This window comes from Amia ocellicauda, chromosome 14 (assembly GCF_036373705.1).
Source record: "Amia ocellicauda isolate fAmiCal2 chromosome 14, fAmiCal2.hap1, whole genome shotgun sequence".
Taxonomy (NCBI): domain Eukaryota; kingdom Metazoa; phylum Chordata; class Actinopteri; order Amiiformes; family Amiidae; genus Amia; species Amia ocellicauda.
This window is the reverse complement of record NC_089863.1, coordinates 7560990-7579067: the sequence shown is the minus strand read 5'-3', so window position 1 is coordinate 7579067 and position 18078 is coordinate 7560990. Positions and strand designations below refer to the sequence as shown.

Genomic DNA, 18078 nt, shown 5'->3' with positions numbered 1-18078 from the left:
CTGTTAGTGCGAGGGTTATAGACTTTTCCTGTAGTGACCACAGAAGGTCGAATTGCCCTACGCCAAAAAACTAGGAACTGGCAAGCAACAGAACCCCGCGGAGAAAGTGCCGTGAGCCGATATGAGCAACCTGTCAAGGAGCTGGTCACAGGAGTTTCCAGTGAACCGTGTGCGAGTAGCAGAGAAATAACCGAAGAGGCGAGTAGTTTAACGTGTGGTTCCATTTAAATGTGCTTCTTAAGGGAAGAACATTAAAATTTAAACCACTGCCATATCGAGGCCTGCTGCCCTGCAAGAAAAATAACAAATAAAAGCAATAACATTTTGAGATTGCTAAGTATTCTCCTCCCTTACTTTTTGTTGTTGTTGTCGTTGTTTGCAGTTATTAAAATAGTGTCATTTCGTGAACATAATCTCGTATTGTTTGTTTGGTACCTGTCTATTTTGTTGTGATAGTTCTTTAATCTAAAACATTCAGAGTTTATTCCGCTAATATTCACTCCTTGTTTCTGTTGCTTTAATTATTGTTTTAAGTGTAACTCATTTATGTTGATGTTAATGAAACATCTTGAGTCACAAGGATTTTTGCAGCCATCAGAGTGGTTGTTGTTATGTTTTGTATAGCTTTTGTGCTAGTCCATAGCTGAGTCTGTTTTGTAGCAAATGTGGCAGCAACCACCAACCTGGCATTAGTTGATTTACTTGTGGCATCAATCTATGGCGTGTTACTTTCTGGGTCCAAATCCATATTTATTTAATTTCCACCGTTGCGTTGAAATGAACAATGACCATAGCATTATATTGTCATTTTATTTTCCCCACATAAATGAAGGTAACTATTATTAATATTACTGTTAGCATTATTATATTTTGGTCTCTACAAGTCATGATGGATATAGGCAAGATAGATGGCATGGCATTAACAGATGACCTGTATATATTTGTTCCAGGGAAAGTTGTACAAGAGTCTCTGTTTCACTGATTTTAGACATATACAGCACAAAAACAAACTGTCTCCAAAAACAAACTGTTCTGATGTCAGATCTACATCAGATTCACATTGTAGATTCCGTAATTTTTTTCTGAAATGAAGAGATTATTCTGCACAATACGTCAGTGTGCTCATGTTGTTTCCTTGCACTAACAGATACATTCTTCAAACATATGAGGGGGAAAGCAGTAAACATGTGTGTCTAACCCATTTGTGTCGTCTTTCATTAGTCTCTTTCATGCTGCCATTGACTTCCCTTTCTGCTGTTCTTCTGCACCTCATTCTGCTGTTTCACATCATCATCTGTTCAACTTCCAGCTCCTCTCTGATCCGTGATCGATCATAGTGCAAGAAAGGTAGGAAAAGGATGTCTGTTTTTTTTTTTCCGGTGGTTAATCTGAGAACAAAGAAACTGTAACTGTACAGCAGAGGAGAAGGAGTGTGTTTCAGTAATTGGCAGCAGCTAAAAACACGTTCTTTCACTTGGAGGTGGAACAAATTAAAATTCTGAACCACCAAATCGCAAATGCCCAGTTTATACAGTGAGGGGAAAAAGTATTTGATCCCCTGCTGATTTTGTACGTTTGGCCACTGACAAAGAAATGATCAGTCTATAATTTTAATGGTAGGTGTATTTTAACAGTGAGAGACAGAATAACAACAAAAAAATCCAGAAAAACGCATTTAAAAAAAGTTATCAATTGATTTGCATGTTAATGAGTGAAATAAGTTTTTGACACCTTCGACTTAGTACTTGGTGGCAAAACCCTTGTTGGCAATCACAGAGGTCAGACGTTTCTTGTAGTTGGCCACCAGGTTTGCACACATCTCAGGAGGGATTTTGTCCCACTCCTCTTTGCAGATCCTCTCCAAGTCATTAAGGTTTTGAGTCTGACGTTTGGCAACTCGAACCTTCAGCTCCCTCCACAGATTTTCTATGGGATTAAGGTCTGGAGACTGGCTAGGCCACTCCAGGACCTTAATGTGCTTCTTCTTGAGCCACTCCTTTGTTGCCTTGGCTGTGTGTTTTGGGTCATTGTCATGCTGGAATACCCATCCACGACCCATTTTCAATGCCCTGGCTGAGGGAAGGAGGTTCTCACCCAAGATTTGATGGTACATGGCCCCGTCCATCGTCCCTTTGATGCGGTGCAGTTGTCCTGTCCCCTTAGCAGAAAAACACCCCCAAAGCATAATGTTTCCACCTCCATGTTTGACGGTGGGGATGGTGTTCTTGGAGTCATTCCTCCTCCTCCAAACACAGCGAGTTGAGTTGATGCCAAAGAGCTCGATTTTGGTCTCATCTGACCACAACACTTTCACCCAGTTCTCCTCTGAATCATTCAGATGTTCATTGGCAAACTTCAGACGGGCCTGTACATGTGCTTTCTTGAGCAGGGGGACCTTGCGGGCGCTGCAGGATTTCAGTCCTTCACGGTGTAGTGTGTTACCAATTGTTTTCTTGGTGACTATGGTCCCAGCTGCCTTGAGATCATTAACAAGATCCTCCCGTGTAGTTCTGGGCTGATTCCTCACCGTTCTCATGATCATTGAAACTCCACGAGGTGAGATCTTGCATGGAGCCATAGACCGAGGGAGACTGACAGTTATTTTGTGTTTCTTCCATTTGCGAATAATCGGACCAACTGTTGTCACCTTCTCACCAAGCTGCTTGGCGATGGTCTTGTAGCCCATTCCAGCCTTGTGTAGGTCTACAATCTTGTCCCTGACATCCTTGGACAGCTCTTTGGTCTTGGCCATGGTGGAGAGTTTGGAATCTGATTGATTGATTGCTTCTGTGGACAGGTGTCTTTTATACAGGTAACGAGCTGAGATTAGGAGCACTCCCTTTAAGAGAGTGCTCCTAATCTCAGCTCATTACCTGTATAAAAGACACCTGGGAGCCAGAAATCTTGCTGATTGATAGGGGATCAAATACTTATTTCCCTCATTAACATGCAAATCAATTTATAACTTTTTTGAAATGCGTTTTTCTGGATTTTTTTGTTGTTATTCAGTCTCTCACTGTTAAAATACACCTACCATTAAAATTATAGAGTGATCATTTCTTTGTCAGTGGACAAACGTACAAAATCAGCAGGGGATCAAATACTTTTTTCCGTCACTGTATGCTACTGCGTTTAGATTTATACATAGTTTAAAGTGGCTTCTGACAATGAATTAAACCGTGATAGGGTACAGATTTCTACTTTGCGATTCACAGGTAGGTCCATGTTTTGGTATGGTCTAGCACTTGGTGTAGCAAATGTAAGATTTTCCATTTGTAATAGGGCTTATTATAGTGTTGTCAAATGTGTACAAAATCCCCTGCCAAAGAATTCAGGATTCTGACACAATCGCCAATAAATTTAGAAATATTCAATGATGAATCTTATAACCTAATGGGTAATTAGATCACTCATCAAAATGATTGGTTTATGAGGTTTACTCGTGTAAACTTTCTTATGTTCTTATGTGTGTTAGTTGGAGTGTAGATCTGAAGTATCTCAGATTTTTCTGTTCTTTTTGTCATTTAAGTAACTTTTAAGAATGACTTTCATTATTGTCATGTCCACTGTATAAATATCCCGAAGGAGAACTCTTCTGTCATCCAGGATGTGACGAAGCCAAAAGAGCGACCAGTTCTCCATGTGTGAAATGGAGAAGCAACTTCAGCATGTCACAGGAAAAGTGGCAACCAATGGGCAGCGACAGAGGGCCACAGCTGAAAGCAAGGTGGAGGAGGTTCCAGACAGAGCTGTGGTGCTGCAGACCACCTCTCCACACACCTCTGACCGTGTCCTGTCCAGTTAACGCCAATAACCAATCGGAAATCGGTAGCTCTGAGACACGAAAGCCAGTGGAGCAAATGTGACGGCAATACATGCTCTGGTTTGTGCACCATGGGATAAGTGAGAACAGTCACCTAGGCCAGACGGTGGTTGTAACTATGGGATGAAGGACAACATTGAAAACACCACAGGGCAATGCTGAGGAACGTAGTACTACTACAGATTGGGAGCTACGGAGAAGAGTTTTCAGGTCATTGTGAAAGTCTCACCATGAATGGCACCACTGCTGGAAGACCATGCTGTATAGTGTTAGACTTCAACATCCATCTCAAAGTAATTGAACATGCTCAAGCAACATCTGTGAACTTCTTGCAGACAGTCGCTGGAGAGAGAAGGGAAGAGGGAAAGGGAAGCTCCAAGTACACGTTGGTCCTGTGGTGATGGACTATGAGTGCTGGGTAGCAGACCTCATTGACAAGTGTTTGCTGGCACGGACTTCCTGATCCAGAAGGGATGTAAAATGGATGCTGTGCAAAGAAGTTTCATGGTGGTGGGGCAAGGAAGTGCCGATTGGCAAGGTGACTACCATGGCTGACCCAAAGTCATGGGCATCAAAACAACATTTGTTTCCTCCTTGAGTGAGACCATAATCCCTGCAAGACTGGAGACAGTCCCTACCTATCAGATCTGGGCAGCAATGGAATTTACAGATGCTGGACAGCTGAGGCAAGAAGGAATCGTTGGAGGTGAACCTGACAACCCAGAAAAGTCCTGTGTGACTTGCAAGATATGTCCAGATGCCACATTGAGATCTGCAAAGGAAGTCAGCTTAACTGTGTTTATTCTGAAAAACAATCCCCAGCAAGGAACTAAACACAAAAAAGACACCTCTAGAACCAGATGTGTCAGGACACCTGGAAGCTACTTGTGCTCCCTGTTTTCAAAGGAGGCTATGAACTTGAAAAAGACCGATGTCATCCAACACAGCATTGACATGATAAGTGCTCCACCCATTTGACAGTAACCATAGAGGCTGCCACTGGCCAAGACAAAGGAAACCCTGCAAGGGATACAGACTAAAGCTGAGCCACCAGCAAGAGTTCGGTCACCAACTATTCTCCTGGTAAGGAAGAAGACTGGACCCATGCATTTTGTTGTGTGGACCACAGACAAAGAAGACCTCATACCCCCTGCCTTGCATGCCGGGCATCCTTTTTTCACACTCAGGATGACATCACCTTTTTAGAGCTGCAAGGGTAGTGTATTTCCTAGTTCCCTTTATAAGTTTTCAAATTTAAAGCACGGTCTATAAAATCAAATTCTAAGGGGAGCAGTTGTCAACAGCGTAAGTCAAGTGTATTTTTAATAACATCTCTTGTATCTGTATGGGATATTTGCATAACATGTCTTAGCAAATATCATCGTGCTTTTTTAATACCTGTCAGCAGTCATGGACCAAATTGTAGTTTAGGACTCAAAGAGAGGCAGTTGTTCACATCTGGCCTGGTGTACTTTTGCTACTAAGATATACCAGCCAGCATCAAGACTGGGAGGGCAGGCAGACATCGGGTCTGTGGGGGAATGAAATATGGATGGGCCTGCCTACTCCTGAATTACAACTAGAACGAGCATATTCTGGCACTGGTTAAGGAGTGCTAATTGATTTCACTGGGAAGGAACTTGTGAGGGGCTTAATTAGCCATGTATTCTGTAGTCAGTCAAAGAGGAAAGGAAAATGTGCACTTTATATAACGAGGCCATGAGCCAATGCTGCACAGTGGGAAACAGAAACATGATCCAACAGTGATCCAACCTTCCTTTACTGAAAGAAAATAATAATAATAATCATCATCATCATCATCATATTAATATCTAATCATTATAATTTATTTTTGACTTTTTAATATATATTTTTTTTAAGGCATACTATACCTTTAATAGTCAATGTCAACAAAAACATTAATTCATTCTTTTCAAATCAATCATGTTGGATGATATCGGGTGGGGGGAGCACAAGCAATTTAGAATCACTGTATTACTCACAGGGAAAGGGCAGACCTAGTATATATGACTGTTACTTTCAAAGAAAATCATCCGTGTGAATGGCAAAAAATCCTTACTGATGATTGGCTATCATAAATCAGGATTCACAGCTGATTCGATATCGATCATACAACACCAAGGTTTTCTGATTATATCCATTCAAAAAGCCTAAGCAATGCATTCAGTCTCATGGTGAGTAACTGGACACAGTCTGATATGTGTAATGTAAGAGCTGTGGGAGGAGTTGGTGATTGTCCAAATGGAAATATAATTTGGGTTGCAATACACAAAATCTCTAGTGGCATTGGTGTGTTACACCTGTTCAAACGTTGTACTCTAGGCATAACTCATACAAAATGGGAGAATAGAGCTGCACAGCATTTTATATGAATTATGTTTTTGCAATTATTAACTTATTAATTTTGCTTCCTTTTTTCAGTTTTTTCCTATTGATCTGTTAATTTTGCAGGTTCATTTGCATATGTTACTCAATTCAGTAAAGGTTCTTTTGCTGTTGTTCATTGTTTTCTGTTCTGTCTTTACATGTTGTTTGTTATGTTTCTTTCAGTTATTCCTGTGTTTTATTTTGTTTTACTCATATACCTGAGAATGGTATTTTCCTATTTTAAATGAAAAGCTGCTAACTTTTAAGACTCTTTCTGAGGGAGACGTTTGATTTGTTAGGCGTTGTCAGACAGGGTAGTGGGATCAATAATCGATTCATGAATTAGATTTTGCTTCACTAATATATACAGGCTTGGCAGCTGCAGGAGAAATAGTAAATATAGACATGAACAGACCTGGGTCTATAAAATTGTATTCCTAAATTAAATTACAAAATTTAAACAATAGTAAAATAAATCAAGCAATGTAAACAAAATACTAAAAATGCTTTTTACATGTGCAGCACTTCCACACTGTTAACTGGGATCTGGTACATACTGTCATACTATGTGCACACATGGGAAGTTTGACAAATTCCCTGCTAACATCCACTCAAGTTGTCTTATACAAAATACAAGCACACACAAACAAGATCATGTCTGTGTGCCTGTTGAGACCTCTGTCAACTTCCACCCTCGGTTTGATCTTGAGTAACAACCACTGTGATTGGCTGACAGTGTCATTCTTGCTGCAAACCATGTCTCCTATCTGTTCACAGCTCGAGATATTTCTGATTTAACATGATGTGAAGCGAAACTGTGATCTTCTGAGCTGCTTCTCGCTTAGGCGGCATGTGAACATGTCTGATGTAATCCAGCCCTACATAAAACAGACTTTGTGGCATATTAGATACCAGATACTGTGCTATATTTAAAACATTTACACCCTACTCTCCCCAATAGAAGTTGCAGAACTGTGAAAATGTCTTCCCTAGAATAAGTATAACAAGATTGGCATCACTCAATGTACATCAATCGTCACCTCAATCAAGCTCAAAGCCTCTGATGCTGATCTTGACTTCTGTTTCCTCCAGGTTTATTCCAGAGGGCCATTGCCCAGAGTGGTTCAGCTATCTCCAGTTGGTCGGTCAATTACCAGCCCCTGAAATACACCAAGATCCTCGGCCGTAAGGTGGGTTGTAACCTCGGAGACACGAGTGAACAGGTCGAGTGTCTGCGGCGCAAGAACTTCCGGGAGCTGGTTGACCAGGACATCCAACCGGCCCGCTACCACATTGCGTTCGGTCCTGTGGTGGACGGTGACGTTGTCCCAGACGACCCCGAGATCCTCATGCAGCAGGTTAGAAAACAGCTTCTAAGAAATGACACCATTTTATTAATAATAAACTTGATTTTTCAATTATTTTCAATCCTGGCATTCTGTGAGAATATGATGTAGATTTGAATATTGGAAAGCCATCAAAATAATATCTGGTTTATCATAATAATCACCAATTTATTTGCCGTGGTTTTCATATAATAACGATTCAGTTTCATTATTTTTGCCCACACATTATTATTATTGTGTTGTAATTTGGTAAATTGGTTGTATTTGAAGAGTGTTGTTCATCATCAAGTGATAAGTTGACATCATACATTTCTAAATGCAGGCACAAGAAAAGGTTACACAACTTTGAGTTGTTTTCTATGTTGTTTTTTACAGGGGGAATTTCTGAATTATGACATTTTGATTGGAGTCAACCAAGGTGAAGGTCTGAAGTTTGTCGACGATGGGGGGACAGAGAGTGAGGATGGCATTTCGGCAGCAGCCTTTGATTATACCATATCAAATTTTGTGGATAATCTGTACGGGTATCCTGAAGGCAAGTGGATTGCTTACTCGTTGTGTCTGTCCAGTCTGGCGATGTTGCTTCCAAATACAAACCTATGCATACAAAAGTGCTGAGAGTATTAAGTGTATATTTTCTAAGGTCAGATATAAAATCATGCTCTGCTTATGTTCTATACTTGACACGTTCATCACACATTGACACGGATTTGCAGACATGGATGTGTTTTGTGATGTTTATGTTTTATGGAATGGCTTTCAATATAGCATTTAGAAATGTACGCCAGAAATGTGTCAGTACCTATTGGTAGCTGTCGGGGATCAGAATTCAAAATGAGCTTTCAATTAATTAATTAATAAATCAGCTATGTAGTCCCGTGATATAAGTGAGCAAATATATTTTGTAGTTATCATTTGTATGAAAACAGTTGTATGTTGAAGGGTGTCCCATTGAACATGTTTCGCTCCTACCTGTACCCTAACTCCCTTTTTCACTGAAGTACACCCTCTGTGACGTCAGTAAAATGTTGCACAAGGTGTACACTTACCGAGTGGGAGTGGTTTCAGTCGCAGCCTGGGATACATCTCTCACCAACAAACCTCACCAGTACCCTCCTTCTGACCACCACTCGCATTCTGGGTTAAACTTCTAATGAACGATCTTAGGTGTATTCTAATCTAACTGTTCATCTTTGCAGGAAAGGACATTCTCCGGGAGACCATCAAATTCATGTACACCGACTGGGCGGACCGGGACAATGGCGAGATGAGACGCAAGACCCTGCTGGCCCTTTTCACTGATCATCAGTGGGTGGCGCCTGCGGTGGCCACTGCCAAGCTGCATGCCGAGTTTCAGTCACCCGTCTACTTCTACACCTTCTACCACCACTGTCAGACGGAGGCGCGGCCCGAGTGGGCGGACGCGGCACACGGCGATGAGATCCCATATGTTTTTGGCATTCCCATGATCGGGGCCACCGACCTGTTCCCTTGCAACTTCTCCAAAAACGATGTCATGCTCAGTGCTGTGGTTATGACGTACTGGACAAACTTCGCCAAGACTGGGTAAGGTTCCAGACAAATCGTGCATTTTTATAGCGTATTCTGAAGACGAAAAAATTAAGTATTAACCACGCCTGTTATTTCTTTTAGTACTACATTGAAGCCATGCACTCGACTGTGTACTCAACTGTGGACAGTAGGAAATAATTTTGAACTTCAAAAGTAACCCGTAACTTAACGGGTAACTTAAGCAAATTAAAACTTGAACTTAAAAATCTCTGCACATGTCAAGTTTAATGAGAGAGTATTTATGTTTCAGTAGATTTAATCCTTCTGAAGTTGAATCATGTTGTACGGCCACATCATATTATGGCAGCTTAAAAATCAACATGAATGATTTTGTTCTTAAAAATGAAAAAAGAGAAAGCATTTTTGATATTGGGTGTAGAAAAACAGCAAGACCTTAGTTGGGCCGTATTCTGATGGGGATAATAGAATAGAAATGATTAAGAGGAAAGTGAAGATATAAATACTACAGTGAGGGAAAAAAGTATTTGATCCCCTGCTGATTTTGTACGTTTGCCCAATGACAAAGAAGTGATCAGTCTATAATTTTAATGGTAGGTGTATTTTAACAGTGAGAGACAGAATAACAACAAAAAAATCCAGAAAAACGCATTTCAAAAAAGTTATCAATTGATTTGCATGTTAATGAGGGAAATAAGTATTTGACCCCATCGACTTAGTACTTGGTGGCAAAACCCTTGTTGGCAATCACAGAGGTCAGATGTTTCTTGTAGTTGGCCACCAGGTTTGCACACATCTCAGGAGGGATTTTGTCCCACTCCTCTTTGCAGATCCTCTCCAAGTCATTAAGGTTTTCGAGGCTGACGTTTGGCAACTCGAACCTTCAGCTCCCTCCACAGATTTTCTATGGGATTAAGGTCTGGAGACTGGCTAGGCCACTCCAGGACCTTAATGTGCTTCTTCTTGAGCCACTCCTTTGTTGCCTTGGCTGTGTGTTTTGGGTCATTGTCAAGCTGGAATACCCATCCATGACCCATTTTCAATGCCCTGGCTGAGGGAAGGAGGTTCTCACCCAAGATTTGACGGTGCATGGCCCCGTCCATCGTCCCTTTGATGTGGTGCAATTGTCCTGTCCCCTTAGCAGAAAAACACCCCCAAAGCATAATGTTTCCACCTCCATGTTTGACGGTGGGGATGGTGTTCTTGGGGTCATTCCTCCTCCTCCAAACACGGCGAGTTCAGTTTATGCCAAAGAGCTCAATTTGGTGTCATCTGACGACAACACTTTCATGCAGTTCTCCTCTGAATCATTCAGATGTTCATTGGCAAACTTCAGACGGGCCTGTACATGTGCTTTCTTGAGCAGGGGGACCTTGCGGGCACTGCAGGATTTCAGTCCTTCACGGTGTAGTGTGTTACCAATTGTTTTCTTGGTGACTATGGTCCCAGCTGCCTTGAGATCATTAACAAGGTCCTCCCGTGTAGTTCTGGGCTGATTCCTCACCGTTCTCATGATCATTGAAACTCCACGAGGTGAGATCTTGCATGGAGCCCCAGACCGAGGGAGACTGACAGTTATTTTGTGTTTCTTCCATTTGCGAATAATCGGACCAACTGTTGTCACCTTCTCACCAAGCTGCTTGGTGATGGTCTTGTAGCCCATTCCAGCCTTGTGTAGGTCTACAATCTTGTCCCTGACATCCTTGGACAGCTCTTTGGTCTTGGCCATGGTGGAGAGTTTGGAATCTGATTGATTGATTGCTTCTGTGGACTTCTGGGAGCCAGAAATCTTGCTGATTGATAGGGGATCAAATACTTATTTCCCTCATTAACATGCAAATCAATTTATAACTTTTTTGAAATGCGTTTTTCTGGATTTTTTTGTTGTTATTCTGTCTCTCACTGTTCAAATACACCTACCATTAAAATTATAGATTGATTATTTATTTGTCAGTGGGCAAACGTACAAAATCAGCAGGGGATCAAATACTTTTTTCCTTCACTGTATATGACTGTATAATCTTTGTTTTATTTAAACAAGCAGATCATTGAGTTTTACCCAGTGAACAGTGGTTTTCGGTGGTTTAATTATTTGAATTAGTATTGTAGTATTGTCAAAGACTGACTTGGCTGTATCTCACTTCAGCTGTACCAACTTTCCTACTAATAGTGTCGATGACATGGCACTGACATTGTCTGAAAAATGCCTTCTGTTTTCGCTGTGTTCTAGGGACCCTAATCTGCCTGTGCCCCAAGACACCAAGTTTATCCACACCAAGCCAAACCGCTTTGAGGAAGTCATCTGGACCAAGTTCAACTCCAAAGACAAGCAATACTTACACATCGGGCTCAAGCCGCGAGTGCGGGACAACTACCGCGCCAACAAGGTGGCATTCTGGCTGGAACTGGTGCCTCACCTGCATAGCCTGCACGAGGTGTTATACTCCTCCACGACACGCCTGCCCCCGGGCACCTCGCGCCCACCATGGAACCGGCCCCGGCCCGTTACCACCCGCCACCCCTACCCCACCGTGCCCCCGGACGACGAGGATGGGGCGGACCGGCCGCGCTACTCCCCGTTCCCGGGGGACACCCGGGACTACTCCACGGAGCTCAGCGTCACGGTGGCGGTGGGCGCCTCATTGCTCTTCCTCAACATCCTCGCCTTTGCCGCCCTCTACTACAAGAGGGACAAGCGGCATGAGCTGCGCCGGCGCCTGAGCCCCCAGCGGAGCCCGGCCAACGACCTGGCGCACAGCCAGGAGGAGGAGATCATGTCTCTGCAGATGAAGCACTCTGAGCACGACACACATGACATGGAGCCCTTGCGCCCCCACGAGATCCTGCGGCCGGCCTGCCCTCCGGATTACACCCTGGCCTTGCGGAGGGCGCCGGACGACGTGCCCCTAATGACACCCAACACGATCACCATGATCCCCAGCACCATCACCGGCATGCAGCCCCTCCATGCCTTCAACACGTATCCGGCAACGGGCCACAACAACACGCTTCCTCACCCCCATTCCACCACCCGGGTATAGCCGTTCCCCTCAAGGACCTCCCCCCCCCCCCCCCCACCCTTTGGTGCTCTGCAGAGATGTATGGTACAGAACAGATTTTATGATCTTTTTTAAAGCATCATCCAGCACACTTTTTTTTTCTTTTTTCTATTTCTTTTTCTCTCTTTTGGAAAATGACCAGTGCAAGATCGCCCCGTGTATCTGTGCTCTCCCCTTATCTGATCAGAGAAAAGAATATATATTTGTGACTGAAGCAGATCCCCCCTCCCCAGCCCCCACGCTCTTCTTTGCTTTCTCTTTCTGTCCGAGATTCTCACTCCCCAGTATTGGTTTCTGTCTAAGCACGTCCTCTATTTTTCTTTCTGTTTATTTGTTATGATTCCTAACAATATCTGTGCTTTAATCCTTCTTCCATATGCCTCTCTCTCTGTCCCTGATACACTTTCCTCTCTCTCTCAATTCTTGGTCTCTCCTTCTGTTTTCACATTCCTAATCTCTGTCCTTTCTTTCTTCACAAACTTGGTCAATTTCCCTCCGTCCTTTCTGTCTCCCCTTCTCTATGCTGTTGCCCACAATGTTCCCTGGAAAATAATACTCTGAAATGTTTTTCATTCTCTCCTCTTAATTTTAATCTATTTACCATGCTTTTTTTCTCTCTCCCCATTCCATTAAATCTTGTTTATGGTTCTTGGATTTCTAATAAAAGAATACATCGGAGAAATAAATCCTAATTCTACCAGCATTCTTGGTGCCAAGGACTGTGGTCTCAGCCTCCCTCTTCAGGGAACACAAAGCAACAGAAAATGTCATCGGACTATGAGGATCGCTACACGAGGAAATATATAAAAAAAAAAAAGTGCCAAACTACATTTTTGTTGTTATTTTATTTGATTTCGATTTTTTTTTTTTTTTTTGGAAAACAAGAAACAGAAAAATAATAAAATATATGAATGGTTTGCTCTGTGGAATCTATGCATGAAAAAAAAATGATACAAGACAAGAAAGTTAACTGAAGATTCCACATGTCTGGGGTACGGGGGACAAAAACAGACTCCGAGGAAACTGACTTTCAGTGGGAACCTTTTTCTGTAGATATTTACAAAAAAGATATATAATAAATAAAACAACTATCTTTTTTTTATTCTTTCATACGTCATTCGCGAAACGGTCATAACCTAATTGCTTGACGGAGAGACAGAAGGGATGCTTTTCTTCAGCGTCAATTTTTAACTCTTGAAGATCACTTTGCTAGCACCTCGTCAGCAGCTCGCAATATGTCAGACCGCTATTTTCCTCTTGTTTGGTACTAACTACATTTGGAACAAGGAAAGTATTATAATTAGTAGTAGTAGTAGAAGTAGTTGTAGTTGTAGTTGTAGTAGTTTTAGTTGTTGTAGTAATACAACCGTTTGCAGAGATGTTCAGGGTTGCCATTCGTGGTTGTTTTCTGGCTTGCAAAGTGTCATAAACCTCACTGCATCACAGTACATTCGTTGCATATGTCGTTTATTATATTATAATTACTTTGACCGAGTTAAATGACATAAAGCATTAATTTGGAATATATTGTCATTAAACATTTGAAAACAGTTGCACATAATTTAATCTGTACTCAATCCTGTCATGTAAGTTCGATTTGTATTCAGTTGTGTTAAGGTTCATGCTCACGCAATACACATCGTGTCGGGTGACTGTTTCTCTTCGAGGCCCTCAAACCATTCAACCAATCCATGTTTTAGAGAAACTGTTCTAGCCGATATTGCAAAGACTCCTGGGTAATTTGTATTCTGTGGTTTCAAAACAAAAATTCTGGTCCTACACAAAAGGTAAACACTGTTTTAAAATGTCTTAAAAAACAAAGGTATAAAGCTTTCAGATCTGCCCATAGCTGTGAACAAGTTCCCATGACCATTTGAATTCCTTTGGAGGCAATATGCAGATTTCCGGCACTGTTAAATAGAGACTTAGCAATTATTTGGACCGCGGTGAACTGTTTTTTAATGTCTCGTCTTTCTCACACTGTGATGAGGAAATCACAGACGATAGAAAGGAAACTCTTGTACCAAAGCAGGGTGTGTACAAACAAGCACAAGCACACGATCACAGACCTCGCCAGAACAGAAACCCCATTTAAATTCCCAGCCACCACCAGTGAGTCAGACTGGTGTACTTTGTACCTCTGGCATATTGTGACACCTGATCATATATTCATGTTACCTTTATTCATCCAGAAACTCCCAAAGTGATCAGGATATTGTTTCAAATTATATCTTGGGGGTATTCATTAGTATGGAACGCAATCTGGCCATGCCGGTAGACCAAGTTGGCCAGGCTTTCTAAGCTGTTGGGTGTTGCCACAATACTGATAGTGTCATGGCATAGTTTATTCCTTCTCTTAAGCAATTTATCTGACACCTTTGTTATGATAATAGATACCTCACCTATGACCAGGAGAACTGAGGCAATGTGCAAGACATGAAAGACATCTGTTCCTAATAGGTGTGTTTAAGGTGTAAGGCTTTTTGACTGATGCAAACATTAAAAAGATTCTGTACACACAGGGGGTCTGGTCTGGCAGCAAATCTGATGGAATATAGAAAGAAAATATCCCAGACAATTCCATCTTTATTATTGGCATTACGATGCAGACATGATATGGCCAAAAAACTACAGACAAACTTCAAATGACAGCTGTTAAGCCCAGCCTTAATGACTGCTGCAGTTCATAGGCTAGATGACCAGTGCATTAACGAGAGAGTCCTCCTCTAGCACAGTTACAGCATGAGAGGTTGGTATCTGCCAGATTGGGAGATCCAGTTCGTCCCAGATGTTTTCTGTGGAAATGCGGTCAGGATTGAACAGTATTGTCCCCGGACCTATATGTAACATTCCTAGCTTTATAAAATGGTGCCATTAATAATAAATATATATAATTATAATAAACAATGGGAGCTATAAAACAGAATGTCTGCTAAAGTCTGTGGAGAAAGTAAAATGCAAGTGCATGGATATAAACAAAAAAACACAGGAACTGTCTCAGACAATAAACATTAATGGAATGTTTTTCCACAAAAACAGGATAATGACTCTTTTGATGCCTTTTGTGAAGTTGGCTAACTTTAAATACATATTACTTCTGAAAATAACCCTTTGGTGCAACTGAACATGTTTGCTAATCAAGGAAAACATGTTTTATTTCCATATGCTCTATAAATAATTTGTGTCTCATAATGGAAGCAACTTGGCAGATGGCTTTGAACCGACAGGCAGCAAAAGCACACACATTAAACATTTTACTTTTTTCCTTGAGCCCAAAAGTCAGAGAACAATAACAGGGAGAGCAAGCCAAGGTGATAGCAAAGTGATCTATTTGTTTTGGAGGACAGTTACTGGACAAAGCAGAAACATGGGACGAACCAAAAGACAGGACAGATGTTTCATTTTTGTCTTTCCCACTCACTTCATTTCTTTCCCACTTCTTTCAGTATACCAATATTAGCTCATGTGTTATTGGTTGTCAGGGTGGGGGAGACATGGATGCCCTTGTGGGTTGGGAAGTGAAAGCAAATAATATATAATAGCAGGTGAGAAATGGCCTGCACCACATTGGGTTTTGCTCATTTTATTTTCCTATTTCGGGAGCAAAGTTTTTGTGTGTATGTGTGTATTTTCATTGCCTAACGATAGAAAATGCATTGGAGAGGCTGACCAGCAGAGCCATTTTGGTAATTTCAGGTTTCAACCCAGGAGGGTTCATTTAGCGAGTTCCATTTCAGACTTTCAGCTGCACAAGAAAAGGACAAACACGTGTGATTGGAGGCAGAAAGTGGACAACTAGAACTTCACACCATGCCCGGATACAAATAAAAAGAAGTTGCCACTGTTAACAACAGAATAACATAAAATATGGATATGAGAACCTGTCTTTTCAGGGTCCGGTTTGCTGCGTGACCTGCTGCGAACAGGATTTTAAAACATATTCTTTAATTAATGGACATAAACCACAAATAAAACACAAGAACACAGACGGAAGCATTTTTCTGTTTTCTTTCTTTTGTTTTGTATGCTTTCACAGCAAGCTACCATGGAAACGTTGTTTAACTTGTTCTTTCAAAACTGTTCTTGAAATCCTAAACGAAGCATAAGATGAAAAAGGAAAAAAAAGAAAAAAAACAGCAACAAAAAAAAAACTGTACATTTTTTAAGTGTAAGATCAAAAAACGAAATATGTAAATATTAAGTTTCTCGTTTGGTTGGTTTTTGAGTGAATGACTGAAATACTTAATTTGTGTTCGTCAACAACAGGTGCATGTCTTTAGGTGACTGCTGGCTAGTGTTATAAAAGAAAAGTGTTATTTTATCTCATCAGCAACTATATTGTTCACAGATGCGTCTTCAATTGAACTGAAAAACCCTGTGCAAGTACATTAGCTACATAGACTTACATCCTCGATCTGATCACAGTAATTGGTGATTTTGAATTATATTTTGTGTAACGAAATAAAGGTTTTAAGAAATGACAAGCATACTATATCCTGACCTGTCGAGAAACGATTTACTGTCCACAATGTGTGAATGCAGACTCGTCCAACGGGTTCAAAAGCATATTGATGCTGTGTTTGATACTCTTTGATTTATGTTAGCTCCGCATGCGTCGCCTGTTGCACTTTGGTCCTTGTTCTGTAACAGGTGGTAATTTGGGAACTGTCCTTTGTTGTTAAGTTCATGCTTTGGCTGTGTTGGGGGGACAACCCTGTTTTTGCATGTCCACCAGTTAGGATGCCCCGTTTAAGCTGCTTCTGAAATCAATCATCCCTCCGAAGACGGCTGAAGGATCCAGATGTCCTCACTCTTGGAGAAGTACGCCTCCGAAAACCATGAATCAGAGACCTTAAATTGTGCACACTTAGGGGTTTCCGATTTAATCATGTTTTTTCGATACTTGTCTTGCTTTCCCGATATTTACTTTTCCCTGTTTCCAACCTCCTTTATATTACAAAAACAAATGCTGCTTTGTCATTTTTATTTCGTTTATTTTACATCATGAGAAATTACTTGGTTTTATCTTTTCAGTGTGACACATTGCAAGGACTTGTACTTCCATCCCACTGTATAGTAACTGCCTTATTTGTTATAATATCCTTGTCATCAACCAGTCTTCCAATGAGGCCATCAGGAAAATATTTCCTTAACAAAATATGGTTGATAGTTAAACATAAATACATAAATAAATAAATTATATGTATTTATTATTATTATTATTATTATTATTATTATTATTATTATTATTATTATTATTATTAATAATAATAATAATAATAATAATAATATACTTTACAATTACAATTATACTTGTTTCAAACACTATATATATATATATATATATATATATATATATATATATATATATATATATATATATATATATACACACACACATACACACACAAACATATGTATATAGTAAAAATGGACAAAAGGATATACTGGAACATAACTAGAAGACTATTCTCACTGTAAGTGCTACAATGCCCCAAGCTGTGAGCTATATTTCATATTTGAATAAGACAAGGAAATAAAATAATGCTATTGGCAGTTCTTTCCCATGCTGGGTTTCGAATGAGTTTACTTTGTCAACTTTAATCTGTTTGAATTTCAGGCTGTCTGCTGAACAGTGACAGTGCTGTTTCCATCCCGATTTCAGCTTGTTTTGTTCTTGATGTTCGGATGTGTTAGAGAACTGCCATTCGTCCCTGTCCCAGTCACCCGTGTTGAGTGAGGGCTGGACTGGCTTTCGTTTCTAGAGCCAAGCCTCAAGGAGATGGATATCCATGGCATAACTGTTCTGAGAGTTGATTGTGGTATACTGTGATACAAGAACAGTGTAGCAAAACACAATCACATTCAAGGTCAAGCATGGTCTGGTACAGGCTTTGGTAAAGTATGATACCAACATTGGGAAATCGTGGGA

The 18078-nt window shown here is 40.9% G+C and overlaps 1 protein-coding gene across 1 annotated transcript in view; it reads left to right on the top strand.

Moving 5' to 3' along the window:
* Positions 1-12146, top strand: part of nlgn2a (neuroligin 2a) — a 172207-nt gene extending 160061 nt beyond the window's left edge. Inside the window, exons 6-9 of the mRNA XM_066722749.1 lie at positions 7304-7569; positions 7933-8092; positions 8757-9123; positions 11318-12146. Coding sequence (XP_066578846.1) covers positions 7304-7569; positions 7933-8092; positions 8757-9123; positions 11318-12128 — 1604 coding nt within the window. The 3' untranslated portion in view covers positions 12129-12146. The remainder of the gene's footprint in view (positions 1-7303; positions 7570-7932; positions 8093-8756; positions 9124-11317) is intronic.
* The last annotated feature ends 5932 nt before the right edge of the window (positions 12147-18078 follow it).